The 14,310-nt window shown below is 34.7% G+C and overlaps 1 protein-coding gene across 13 annotated transcripts in view; it reads left to right on the forward strand.

Annotated features, from left to right (window-relative positions):
* Window positions 1-14,310, forward strand: part of Eml5 (EMAP like 5) — a 205,438-nt gene that overhangs the window by 53,792 nt on the left and 137,336 nt on the right. For 10 of the 13 annotated variants that reach the window (XR_010044824.1, XR_010044825.1, XM_063240926.1 and 7 more), the window contains exons 2-3: window positions 10,354-10,513; window positions 12,031-12,108. Coding sequence is in view for 11 of the 13 variants with exons in the window: in XM_063240926.1 (XP_063096996.1) it covers window positions 10,354-10,513; window positions 12,031-12,108 (238 nt within the window). In the remaining 2 variants the exon portion in view is untranslated. The remainder of the gene's footprint in view (window positions 1-10,353; window positions 10,514-12,030; window positions 12,109-14,310) is intronic. The other 3 variants (XM_063240922.1, XM_063240924.1, XM_063240925.1) reach the window with 1 other exon arrangement.

Raw genomic sequence — 14,310 nt, forward strand, 5'->3', positions numbered from 1 at the left:
GCCTACCAGATAATTCCCCTTGCATAATTATGCATGTATTTCTTACTGATTCTCTTCCTCTAGAAAGCCAGATAGTACAGTCACAAATACCAGGTAAACATATCTAAATCAACTGTACTTCTGCATACCAGCAACAAATAGAAACTGAAATTTTAAAAGATAAATATTTAAAAATATTTGCAAATTATAGAGTGGGAAAAAAGGACTTAGAGTAAGAATATGTGAAGTAATTTCAAAATTCAAAAATATAAAGATAACTCAAAGTGGCCAGAAGTATTGAACAGGTAAAGAAATGTCACTAATCATCAGGGCAATTTAAATTGAAAAGACTAATACTACCACATATTAGTGATAATACGGAGCAACTGAAACATTCTTGCATTGCTAGAGAGAGAGTAAAGGTACAACTGCTGGCAGTTTCTACATTTACCCTATCCTTTTTCCTTCAAGTGACTTTGAATGTCTCTGCACTACTGTATAAAGATATCACATTAAACTATGCAGGCCTTTGTGGTTTTATTCCCCAGTTTCCAGGTATGGGGATATTTTTCTTACATTATTACTTATGTGTCACTTTTAGCAATGAGAAAACAAGACTGAGATGATTTGCTAAGAAGACTGAAAACAAGTCTGTTTTGAATGTAGATCTGTCTGACTTCAGAAATTTTCCAATCCTTTTATTCAAAAAATATAAAGAATGTAATATTAGTTACTCTCTTTCCCACCCTTCCTCCCAGTGAGTCATATCCCCGGCCCAACTTTGTTTTTTTAAGCAAGTAAACACATACATACAATTAAAAAGTGTTATTGGAAGGAAATACTAGTTTAAAACAGTATCTGTTTATATTTTCATAAATACTGAACTACACCTGAGATCAACTTTCTTTACTATTAAGATACAATTCACATTACATAAAATTCACACTTCAAATGCACAGATTTGTTATTTAATGTTGAGGTGAAATTTTGCAGCCATCACTGCTCTCTAATTCAAAGCATTTTCATCAGCCCTAAAAAATTCCCATGCTTCTCCATTCTGCTGTACCTCCAGTCTTGGAAATTACTAATATGCTTTCTTTGTAGATTTGCTTATTCTAGACATTTCTATAAATGGATTCATACATGTGGCCTTCGCATATTTCTTTTTTCACTTCATGTTTTTAGGGTTCAACCATGTCATAGCATCTTATCAATACTTCATTCCTTTTTGTTGTCACATATTCCATTGTGTTGATGCCATATTTTATTATATTCTTCAATTGATAGACATTTGAATTGTCACTGTTTTGATTATGAATAATGCAGCTGTGAACAGTTCTCTGTAAATTTTTTCATTTCTTTTAAAAATATATTTAGCTTTTTGTTATTGTTATTTCTTTTTTTTTAATTTAAGGAGAAAAAGAAAAAACAAAAAGGGTACAAGTAATACAACATTTAAAAAATAAACAGTAAGAAATCACTAGTTAATACATTACATATTCTCATGTTAGAAATAGTTGTCCAAATTACAAAATTAAAGCATATAAAGTGAAATTTCAAACAGTGAGACTGCAAAGAGTTCTCTTCAATAATCCAAGAAAACTCAGTAATAGGGTTATCTATCTTACACACTTAAACATATATGCAATTATAACCTTTAGAGCACTTTCTTTTCTTTTATACAATGACAATTACACATTTTGGGTTTTATTACTCCCACAGTTCTTACTATTTTTTTTGAAGAGTGTAAAACCAAATGCGACATATCAGAACAGAGTCAGTCAAATCAAAAGGATGGACATAATAGATAATGTAAAAACAAAATACAAGGTGATCAACAGTGTTTACCATACTGCGTCTTGCTATCTTAAGAATTGCCTATATCATCAGTTATAATAAAATTGAACAAAACAGTAAAGAATAAAACCAAAGCACTTGGAGACATTACAAGACTTTAAAAGAAGATAATAGTCGACCAGAATGGGCGTCATAATGAATCTTACTGTCTTCACAGTTGTTGCCTATACTTTTGAACTTGGTACTATCAAGCAAAGCAGAATAGGGGAAAATCAGTCAAAACAAGATGGTGAGGGCAGTACAGGATTTCAAATCAAGTTAATAGGAAATCAAAGTAGGTTACTATAATGTACCCTGCTGTTTTTTATTTATTTTTCTCTTAATTAAAAAGATAAAAATAAAAAAGTAAATAATTTTTTTAAAAGGGGATTGAGATAAAAGAGGGCATAACAACAGAACAGCACAGGTCAAAACATAACCATTTAAGCAAAATAGCGTTTCACCACAAGATATCCTGACATAAAAGTAGTTATCATAGTGTCTCTTTCCTTGAAATCTTTGAGTATAACTTCGTATACAGTAGCATCAAACATATCCAGACAATGTAAAACCATTCAAGAGAATGACAGTATTACAGGGTATTTAGAACCAACTAACAGAAAATGAACAATGGTTTCTGTATAATCTCTTTGTCTATAAAAGTTTTTGCTTATATTATCACATATGATAAAATCCAATAAGATACAACCTGTTAAGACCGATGGAGACAGAAGAATTAAAGCTTGATGGGACGTCAAAACAAGATGATACTAAATCAGTATTAGCTATTATGATGTCTTGTTTTCTCCAAAATAGCTGTTCCTACCATCCAATCTTCTCTGCCTCATTTCTGTTGAGCTCTTTTTCTGTCGTTTGTTGTCAGTTTGTCTTCTTCATTTCTCTTTCTGCTCCATTCATTGTGGCCTCTCTGCCACTGTTTCTGGACTCTTGATATTTTCCTTGTATTCTCTGTAGAGTTGAATTGATGGTTGCAAATTCCCCTAGTTCCTCTTTATCCTGGAAGCACCTTGTTTTTCCATCAATTTCCAGGGACAATTGTGCAGGTTATATCAATCTTGGCTGGAGGTTATTATCTTTCAAAGTTTGAATTATTTCCCCCCACGCTCTTTGTGATTTGATGGTTTGTGCCAAGAAGTCTGCTGTAATTCTGATGGGTGTTCCCTTGTAAGTGATCTGTTTCTTGTCTCTGACAGCTTTAATATTCTGTTCTTATATTGGATTTCTGGAATTTTGATTATTATATGTCTGGGTGTAGCTCTGTTTGGGTTGTAGGTGATTGGGGTCCTGTATGCCTCATACATCTGAGTATCTTTACCATTTGCTAAATTAGGGAAATTCTCTTGGATTATTTCTGTGAATAGCTTTTGTAGTCCATTTGTTTGAGTCCCTACTTCTTCTTTTATGTTCTTAATTCTTAAGTTATAGATCCTCTTATCATCTTCTAGCCTTTGTATTATTGCTGTTTGTTTTCTTGTTATTTTTAAGAAGTTTTTCATTTCATGCTCCCACATTACAAATCTGCCCTGCAGTTCAGATAGTCTATCCTTAGTTTCTTTCAAGCTGTTATGCCAGCTTTTGATAGAGTTTTTAGCTTCCTAGTAATCTCTTTGAACCTGCTTCACATATTCTATGTTTTCTCTATTTTCTCCATCAAACAATTCTCCCCTTTTTTTCCGTTCTTCCATTCTACCATGTGTTTTTTCTTGAGTGGTGCTTAGCATTTCTCTAACTGTTCTACTTGTATCTTGCTTCAGGTTATTAATAACTTCATTCCTGAACTCGTCTATGAGGTTCTGGAGATAGCGCTTTATGTCTATTGGTGCCATGTCTGATACTGCATGTTTCTCAGGATTGAGGGCCGAGGACCCTTTCTTGTTGCTCCCTCTTCCCATATTTTTTGTACCTTTTATACAAGCATATATAGGAGGCCCAGTTTCTTTCTTTGTCAGTTACAGTTTGTTTGAATTGCACCAGCTAGGTGTTCCTGCCCCCTGCAGTGTACTAGAGAGACACAGACCTGGGCAGCCTATGCTTGGCCCGCCCCTCCAGGTCAACCTACCGAAAGCTTCACTGCTAGGGTGCACCTCTAGGCACTGGGACCTGGTTTTGGCTAGCCTGTTGGGTCTTAAGTCAGTGATGACACCCAGGCCAGGCACTCCCCACCAATCCCGCTTGAGAGGGGAATATGCCACTAAGGACACTGCAGCGTCTTGTTCCGGCTAGTCTTTTTGGTCCCAGTATGTCCTTTGCTGAATCCTCCTACTCTATGGAAGGGTCCCCGATCTGCTCACTTACCACAGGTGGATGCAGGGCTCCCGGCCAGTCCCACTCTCAGTTCCATTCACTGCTTCCCACTCTCAGAGCTTTTGCGCCTCTCTCCTTGCTGTGCTGATTGAGACGCAGCAGCGGCTGCAGGAAATTCCAATTGCGGCTTCCAGTGGCGCGGGCTCCAGCTTCTGCTATGAGACCTTATCTGTTCCTGTTATATCACCGGGATTGCGTTTCCAGTTGGTTTCTCTTAGTTTAGTTCGTTCCTGAGTCGGCAAAGTATATCTCCGCTTGGTTAGGACTTCTTGCCCGGCACCATTCCTGGATTTTAAGTGTGGTTTCTCAGAGAGCCTCTGAAGCTGCTGCTATCTATCCGCCATGTTCTCCCGGAAGTCCTGTTATTTGTTTTTTAAAGAAAAAGTATATGTTTATTGGAAATGTATCTCTTAACCCGGCAGATTTTCTGAACATCATACACTGCTAGAGTGAGATAAGTTTTTGCGTCTTTTAAATTGTATTTTTCTTTCTCTAACAATAAAATATATAAAAGCAATCACATTAAGAAGTGGCCAGAATTGGAGGGCCTTTGTCATAGCAGCATCTCTTGATTTCGGTGAATTCTTCACAAGTTCTTTGTCCAGCAACACCGTGGTCATTATTCATCACTAGCATTCTTTGAGCACCCTTAAAGTTTGACAAAAGTAAATAAAGGTGCTACCTGACTTGCAAAATCTTGTTACCTGGTCATTCTATTTGTTTCCTTAGGGGCTTTACAAGGAACAGTGTTTTATATCATTCCTCCATTTAGTGTGCCAGAGGTCCTTCCATTATAGTGCAGAGTGTGACCACAAGATCAGAGATGTGTCAGAGGAAACTACAAGAGAAAGGGGACAGAGGACACTGGACTACAGATCTCTGCTCACATAGACCAGTGTTAGGATGACGTATGTATGCAATTTGAGGACCGAGAAATACATTGTCTTTGGAACTGTCCTTAGGACATGTGCATGGGTGTGTGCATGTCTGTGTACATCAGTTTGAAGGTCTCTGCTGGCTGATCCTACATAGACTCCATGATCCCATCTCTGCTGGTGACCATTATAGGACATAATGGAAGAAGAGATCAAAAACCAGTGGATATGCCCATAACAGGTTGACATGATCAAAGCAAACAGTCCTTACCCTCCCGGGTCAGGGCCTGAAACTGAGGGTAATGGCAGCATCTTTCTTGAAGCAAGCTGGATTGTTTCTCTCAAGCCTGGCTTTTCCATAAGGATTCTACTAAGACCCACAACATGAAATGTGGGTAATTATTCCCTTCCATGACAGACAGCATCTATATTTAACAAAATAGTAACTGCTCAGATGTTGGTGTTGCAGCAATCAATGTATAGCAGAGTACATGACCAAAATCTTATATGGCTTAACTCAGAAATTCGTAATTTAGAACAGTGCAGTTTTAAAATACATAGATACCAATTTTTAGATCATTTAAAATTTTTTTCTGCTTGCTTTGATACTTGGATATACTTGAGAAGAATAACTTTAAAAATGGAAAAAAATAAACAGAAAAAAACACCCCAAGTTCCTCCACTGCATCTCCCATTCACTTTGGGAAGGGTTGATGCAGAAGTCTAGTGGGGAGCACTGTTTTCTGTAAAAGCTAAAAATCCAGGCGGTATAAGAAGAAAAACACAACAAGAAAATGAAAATTTAAAAAATCTCACACTCCTGTGATCAGAGAAAGGGTGGAAGGGACCACCAACCAACCAACCAAAAAAGCCTATTTTTCTGATTTTGTGTGTGTGTGTGTGTGTGTGTGTGTGTGTGGTTCTTCTTAGTTCTCTCTAAAAAGTTTCTATGGACAACTTTTCACAGTGCTTCATTGGGTCTCTGAAACAAGGAAAAGACAAGACAGAAATAATCCTAGAAAATTTAAAACTGAAAGAACTCTTTATTCTTGAAATAAGGAAACTAGGGCCTGAAAAAAAGTGTTTGCTCACTGTCATAGAACAATGGCAGAGGTCAAGGATGCCCTTCAAAGGCCAGCCCTCTCCTGTGCTGCCACCTGTTCCCAGAGCATTTTCCTCATTTTGTTCTTCCCCTCATTGTCAGAGGCACCTGTCTTCTGGCTTCCTTTCTGCTCACTGATGTGTTTAAACACTTTCCTGTATGAAGGTCCTTGAATGTATCCCCTCCCTTTACCTGGACAGCTACCTATCTTCACCCTCAACTTGGCTACAACTACTCATCTTTTAAATTTTTTTATTTTAAAGCGGATAAAAAAATAAAACCAATCAAAACAAACCAGTGTAAGAGACACATGACTTGCAAAATATTGCAAAATCAACAATAGGTACCATAATGCCTCTTGATGTCTTCAAAATAGTTGCATAGTAAAAATACAACAGAACAAATTAGAATAAAAGCAATAAAAACAAAAACATTAATGCAATAAAGGATTTCAAAACAAGCCAATAGTAAATCCAAAATTGCTACCATAACGTATCTTGCTATCTTTGAAATAGCTGCTCCAGCTATTGGATTTGACATGATCAAACAAAACAAAAGAGAATAAAACCCAATCCAGCAAAACAACGGAAATGATGTAAGACTTCAAGACCACAAGGAATCAACAATGGCTGCAACCCTCAGAAGGAGATCCCTTCCTAGATGCCACACTGCGTGCCACTATCTCTGAGCCTATTATCAGACCACGGACCCTAGACCAGCAATGTCATTGAAACACCAAAGCACCACAGGCATCCAACTGCATTTCACCTCCATAGCCATCATCACAGCCTGTGTTTATCCCAATAAGCTGGTCGCTCACAGTTGTAGGGAGGGATGTGGGGAGGTTGGTACTTCTTGTTTGCCAGCCCCTGTGCCAGAAGGGGCTGGAGTCTGTCTGTTCTATTCTGGCTGTGGCCCTGCATGGCACTGGTTCCCAGACTGGGCTTGCTTCCTGATGTGGCCTTCTCTCTACCCCTGGTCTGCAAATGGCTTTGTTTTTGTTTTTGAGATGGATTCTGACTATGTAATTCAAGCTGGTCTTGAATTCACTATGTAGTTCATGCTGCCTTGAACTCACAGTGTTCCTCCTGTCTCAGCCCCTCAAGTACTAGGATTACAGTGTGCGCCATCATGCCCAGTAAAAATGTATTTAGAAATAAAATTGTTGCATCATATGGTAACTGTATCAAACTGTTCTCCAGTGTGGCTGCATTATTTTATGATTCCACAAGCAATAAATAAAGAGTTTTCATTTCTCTCATCTCTACCAGAATAATAATTGATAGTTGTTTTTCAATCATGAGTGTGGTACATTGTGATTTGTGTATTTCCATAGTGACTGCTAAAAGTGAGCATCTTTATAAATGCCTTTTGCGTAACCTTACTTAGGAAAATGCATTTACCCTTTGGAAAAAAATGAGTTACTTATGGTTTTATTGTTGATTTGTAAAAAATTCTTTATGGATTCTAGATAGAAGCCCCATGTTGGATATGTATGCTGCAAATATTTTCTCCTCTTTTCTGGCTGTGTTTTCATGTTTGTGATAGTTGTTCTTAAATAACAAAATTTTTAAATTTTTCATTGTCTAATTTATCTATTCTTTTGTTGCTTCTGCTTTTGGTATATCTAAGGAGCCATTTCTTCATCTAAAGTCATGAAGATCTGTGGCTGCTGCTTTCTTTAACAGTTTTATGATTTTTGCTGTTATAGTTAGGTCTTTGTTTTATTTTGATTTGTTGACTTTTGTATATGAATTGAGGTTTGAGTCCAAATTTATTCTTTGCACATGGTTACTCAGGTATCCCTATACCATCTATTGAGAAGACTAACTTCTTCCCAATTAAATTATCTTGGTACTACCCTTACTGAATCGATTGGCAAAAAATGTGTAGATATGTTATTGGATTTTTAATTCTGTGTCATTGTCTGCATTTCTGTCCTAATGCCATTACCACACTTTCTGGATTACTGTAGTTTTGTAGTAATAAATTTTAAAGTTGAAAAATATCTTTCAACTTTGCCTTTTTCAGGATTGTTCTAGTTATGCTGGGTCTTTCTGAATTTTAAAATTGGCTTCTCAGTTTCTGCAAGAATGAACTGGTATCTTGGCAGGGATTTTGTTGATTTAAATTAATTTAGGATATGTTGCCATATTAAAAATATGAAAGAGGAGTGTGTGTGTCACTTGTGATTCAGTGGTAGCATGCTAAAGGCTCTGGGTTGGATCCCAAGCACTAGTGGTGGCAGCCGTAGCGGTAGTAGCAGTAGTAGTAGAAGTAGTAGTAACACTTTCAAGCCTAGAACTTGATGTCTTCCCATTTAGAGCTTTCAGAATGTTTTTCACTGGGGTTTTGTAGATTCTGTGTACAAGTACTTCATTAAATTTTGACATAAGTGAATTGTTCTTGATGCTACTGGTTGATTTTGTTTTCTGGATTTAATTTTTGGTTATTCTTTTATGAGTGCAGAGAAATGAATGTCATTTTTTTTTCAGTCCTTGAAATTAAACCTAAGGCCTTGTACATGATGTATAAGTACTCTACCACTGAGAAAAATCCCCAAGGCTTTTTATTTTATTTTTTGTTTTGAGCCAGGGTCTTATTAAGTTGATCAAACTGACCTTGAGGTGGTCATCCTTCTGCCTCAGATTCCCAAGTAGGTGGGATTACAGTAAGGCACCACCGCACCTGGCCTTAGTTAAGTTTCTATATTGTTCTTATATTCTTCAGCCGTGCTGAACTCATTAGGTCTACTGTTTTGTGGATTTCTTAGAATTTTCTATATAAAGTCACATTGTCTGAATGTAGAAATAATTCTATTTTTCTCTTTTTTTTCTTATCTAGTTGTCCTGGCTAGACTAGTACCTTGTTGAATGAAGTAGCAAACACACCCTTATCATGTTTCTGTACTTGAGAGGGTAGTTTTAGTCTTTCATTATTATTAGCTATAGATTTTTTTGATGCCTTTATCAGTTTGAGGAAGTTCCTTTCAGTTTCTGGTTTGTTGCATGTCATGAAAGGGGTTGCATATTGTCAAGTCATTTTTCTGTTAAAATGAGTATATGTGGGTTGTATTGGTCCTTTATTTTTTATAAATATATTTGTTGAATTTCATCTATTGAATCAATCTTGTATTTCAACTCATTTACTCTCCCACTGTTTGCCATTTTTTCAAAAGCATAATTTGTGTTACTGTTGTTTTATAGACTGATATTATATACTGTATTACTTTGTTACATTAAAATTCTAACATGAAAGCTGTAAAATGTATGTTTGTGTATATGTTTGCTTATGTGTGTTATCTTTGTGTACGTGTTATAAATTATATCAATGTGATAAATTCCCTGTAGGATTATATTCAAATTAATTTACAGATAAATGAAGACTCATACAAATTAAAATGGCTAAGTGACCCAGATGCTCTTTAGTTCTTAGAACTTAGATAAATTTTTTTGGTAGAAATAAAACATCGGACTCCTTTCTAGACACTATAATTTGAAATACTGAAACTCATTTAGGATTTTCTGGCTTGATAAATATCATATCTAGTGCAAATAGTCAAGCTAGATAGATACCCAAGATTCTGCTTAGATTCTTCACTTTTCTGTATCTTCTATATCTAGTCCATTGATTTTATTTTGATATCCTCCTAATTCTTCCTCTTTTCATTCCAGGATTTTTTTCTCATCTCAAAGGTGAATATGATGTTCTAAATTCAAACCAAATAAAAATTTACTTCCATTCTTTGCTTTTTGCTAATGTACATAACTGCTACTGTTATATTTTATTTTTATAAATCACTTCCTATGAATTAAGGTGACCTGTTTCTTAGAAGTGATATATAATTTATATATTACTGATATAATAGGAATGCTACTAAATGCCATTTTTAGACATTAATATGTAGTTGAATATTATCCAATAAAAAGAATGGTAAAGTGTAAAAGAGAGCTTAAAACAGATGAGTAGCATATTAATTTTCCCATTGTTCTCTTCTGAAAGTTCTTTTTTTAGTTTATTGCACCATATCATATTGCAGAAATTATGAATATATCTAGTTTATCAAGTATATTATAGAAATAGTAACTCTTTACATAGATTTTTAGTTGTTTGTTTTAAATACAAGTTATTTAAAGTAAATAGTCTAATGTTCATGTTGATATATAAGTACCATATATACTATAAAAGTTCTGTAAATCTCATTATTTGCTTACGTATTTATTCTTTATTTTTTAGTCTTGCATTGCATCCTGAGAGAGTATTGGTAGCAACAGGACAAGTTGGGAAAGAACCTTATATCTGTGTTTGGGATTCATACACTATGCAGACTGTATCAGTTCTAAAGGATATTCATACACATGGTATCGCTTGCTTAGCATTCGACTTAGATGGACAGGTATGTGATACATTTTTGTTTTTCCTTAATAATGTTGTAAAATGTGTACTGTAAAAAGTGGTTATAAATCTATAAATACTAAATTGAAAAGCATTTGATGAAAAATATTTGTTTATCCAAGAGTTAAGATATGTGGGTCAGGTGGTAATTGACTTATATAAGAAAGATGACAACAAAGGGCTTTTTTCCCATCATATCAAGAACTTAAGTTAATTGTTACCTTGAAAGTGAAAGAGATTCTGATTCAATGGAATATTACCTGATTGATATTGAAAATTTACTATATGTAATCCTTTTCCAAGAAGGGTATTTTACAGGAGAGATGGAAGCTATCTTAGGAAAAGCATTTCTCTAAGTATGGGATATGCATTTTAATTTTTAGTTACTTATAAGGTCATCTTTTATAATTACATTTTTATTGAAAATGAGATAATTCCTATGAATTTTTTATACAGAAATCAAAGTTCAAAGCAAAGGATATAATTATCACTCTACTGAATAGTTTCCAAATTATTTTCTACTTTTATTGAATGATTTTTAAAAAGTTAAACCAATCAAGCTTTTCTGTGGGGCTTGTTATAGCTAAATCATACTTAAATACTGTAAAGAAAGTTGGACTTGTAGGTGTAATGAATTTATAATCTTTAAAAGTTTTGTATTAAAATTAGACTTTAAAATCATTTTAACTTTTAGAAGAATTTGTTACTGCTTTTCAATTTAAAGTTAAATTTAGTTTTGTAGGTTTAGATTTTACAGACAGAGATTACAATATATTCTATCCTCTTTAAAAGATAACCAGTACCTATTTCATTTAGTCTGTGATTAGCGTCTTTGAGCATCATTTAGTCTATGATTAGTCTGTGGAATAGCGTCTTTGAGTAGGATAGATTCATATGAGATGAGAGAGTACTTTCGGATAAGGGACTGTAAAAACTTAATTGGAACCTCTTATTTGAGGAAAATATGCTTCTAGGTTTAATATTGTTATGTAGGTATGATTAGCAATTATAGAAACTTAATTCTTGTCCCATTTTTGCTATTATCTTCCAAGTCCTTTATTATCTTCATATTCAAATTTTGTTTTCTTTTTTAAAGGAAAGAGAATAATTCCTACTTCACAGGAATTTAAAATATTATTTTAAATCTACAAACAGTAGTTTTAAAAAAATCATTTATCATTTCAGGTGTTAAGAAGTTTAAGATGTTTTATTATAAGGGTCTTGCTCTTTTTAAATGTCATATACTGCATTGGGAGTGAGATCCAAGGAGAAATCACTTCATAAAGCCTTCAATTTTGCTTTCTTAAAGCAACTTACAAGAAAGTTCTTGAGTACATGTATTATATCACCATAAATCTTCATGAGAACATTGTAACATTTTCAACTTTATAGGAACATATTACCTAAAAGATATGTAGTATATACTAAATGTCAGGCATTTTGTTAAGCCTGCGTTATCTCATGTAAGCCTTGTAACAACTCTGTGGAATAGATACTAATATTATCTCTATTTTACAGATAAAGAAACTGAGACTTAGGTTAAATTACTTGCCCCAGGTTACACAGCTAGTAAATGAAACCAGAGCTGGAACTCAGGTCAGTCATACTCCAAAGCTCGTGTCTTTAACAGCAATGCTTTACTGCCTCCAAACATGTAATGTAGGAGGTAGTATATTTTAAAAGGAATTAATCCATTTTAAATACACAGAAAGATAAACTGTGAGGAATTGCTGCCAGTTGAAGATTGAGATTATGTTAGTGGTTTAACTTGAAAAATATATTTAGGGGACATAACATACCTTTTTTTAATTATAGAATTTTTTATTTTAAAAAGAATAAAACAAAACAGAACAAGGCAAATCAGAACAGAGCAATACAAGCAACACAGGACTGCAAAGCCATACAACAGGAAATCAATGATAACTAGCATAATGTCTCTCATTTACTTCAAAATAGCTGTCCATACCACAATAAACTCAGAGCAAAACAGAACAAAACCAATCAGAAGAATGAAAACATACCTGACTTCAAAATAAGACCAGAAAATTGACAGTGGCTACTATAATGTGTCTTGTTTTCTTCAAAATAGCTGTCCATGCCTTCACACATAATAAAATCAAATAATAGAAAACAGACTAAAACCAAACAAAAGAATGAAAGCATTATAGGACTTCAAAACAAGATAATAGGAAATGAACCTGTTTTCTCTCTATAAATTGTTTATGGGATTCTGATTAGGAATATTGTCTTATATTTTGCATTTTCTAATAGGTTTGACATTATAAGTGATCATTTAGGGTTTATCTGATCAATGAGTTTCCTAGTGGGTGGTAATGCTGAACCTTCTTGTCCCAGAGGCTTTCTTCGACAGAAGTTGAATATCCACACTAATGGTGGCAACTTCTGCTTTATTGAGGACAGCTAGGGCCTGCAAAGGCTGTTTATGTAAATCCACATCAAACAGGGACTAACATTTGATAATAAACTGGAGAGGTGGACAAAGGAATGAGAAATTTAACTGGTATCAAGTGATAACTTCCAAAAACATTTTCCTCATATATAATAAGGTTTAAGTTACAGTTGCAACTCTTCTAATTTATAGAACAATCCAATACATAATAAAAGTTTTAAATTTGATTTTGATTATAAGCTAGTACAAAATAAAATGCCTAATTTACCTTTGACCTATGCTACATGATTATAAAGAGTGTCATTTCTCCTGCCTCAGCCTCTCAAATGCTGGGATTACAAGTATGCACCACCATGCCCGGCTAAAGTGAATTTTCATTTCAGATAATACACTATTTATTTTTACCAGTTTTATTTCTTCTTTCTTCCTCCTCCTTTCTCCTCCTCCTCATCTTTTTCCCCCATCATCTTTCCCCATCACCGTCTCCCCCTCTTCCTCTACCATCACCCTCTACCTCCTTGGACCTTCTGCCTCCTTTTTCCTCCTTTTTCCTTCTCTTTTGTCTCCTGTTCCCCAGGGCTAAAATTAAAGGTATGCAGTACCACATCTGGCTTATATTCTGCTTTGAGAGCTCTCATTTTTCTTTTTATCATTTGTAGTTGTATTTGAACTTTTAGAACATTTTCGTTATAGTTACTCCTCTAATTTTGGTCATCTCCATAATTTATGGGTTGGTTTGTTTCTGTTGATTGTTCCCCCCTACCACCATGAGTGTTTCTATTTCTTCACATGCCAGTAATTTCTTCATTAGATGCTAACCATTGTGTATGTCATATTTCAGTGCTATATTTTATTGTATCTCTTTAAAATATTTGAACATTGTTCTTGAAATTGAGTAAATCCTTCATGGATCTGGGGTGATGCTCCTGGAATACTTAATTAATACACAGTTCAAAGAGGTTCTCCATTCTGGCTGTTAGAAATTTGGATGATTTCTAACCCTTGTGATTTTAAAACTGGCTTTATTTCCCCCTTTAATAGTTATTTTCTAGAGTTTCTTCTTAGTATAGCCTTACGAATTTTGTTCTATGCATGCAAAGAATAGTGTTCCCAAATCTCACTGATAAAAAGATTCTTAGATCTCATTTTCTGCTCTGGAAATTATATTCTTGGCTTCTCTGAACTCTAGGATCTGTCTTCAAAACAGCAAGTCGGCTGGGTTTTAGTGAGTTCCACTTTAAGTGTGTTTATCTGGAAATTGTGCTGGGAATTTAGCTCAGCAGCACAGCACCTGTCTGGCAGACACAAGGTCATGAGTTGATTCCCAGTACAAAAAGAAAAAAATGTAATATTTGGAAATTGCCTCCTAATGAAAGCTCAGGTATTTG

Source organism: Cavia porcellus, unplaced genomic scaffold (assembly GCF_034190915.1).
Source record: "Cavia porcellus strain 051 isolate PalLab524CR breed Dunkin Hartley unplaced genomic scaffold, mCavPor4.1 scaffold_31, whole genome shotgun sequence".
Classification (NCBI taxonomy): domain Eukaryota; kingdom Metazoa; phylum Chordata; class Mammalia; order Rodentia; family Caviidae; genus Cavia; species Cavia porcellus.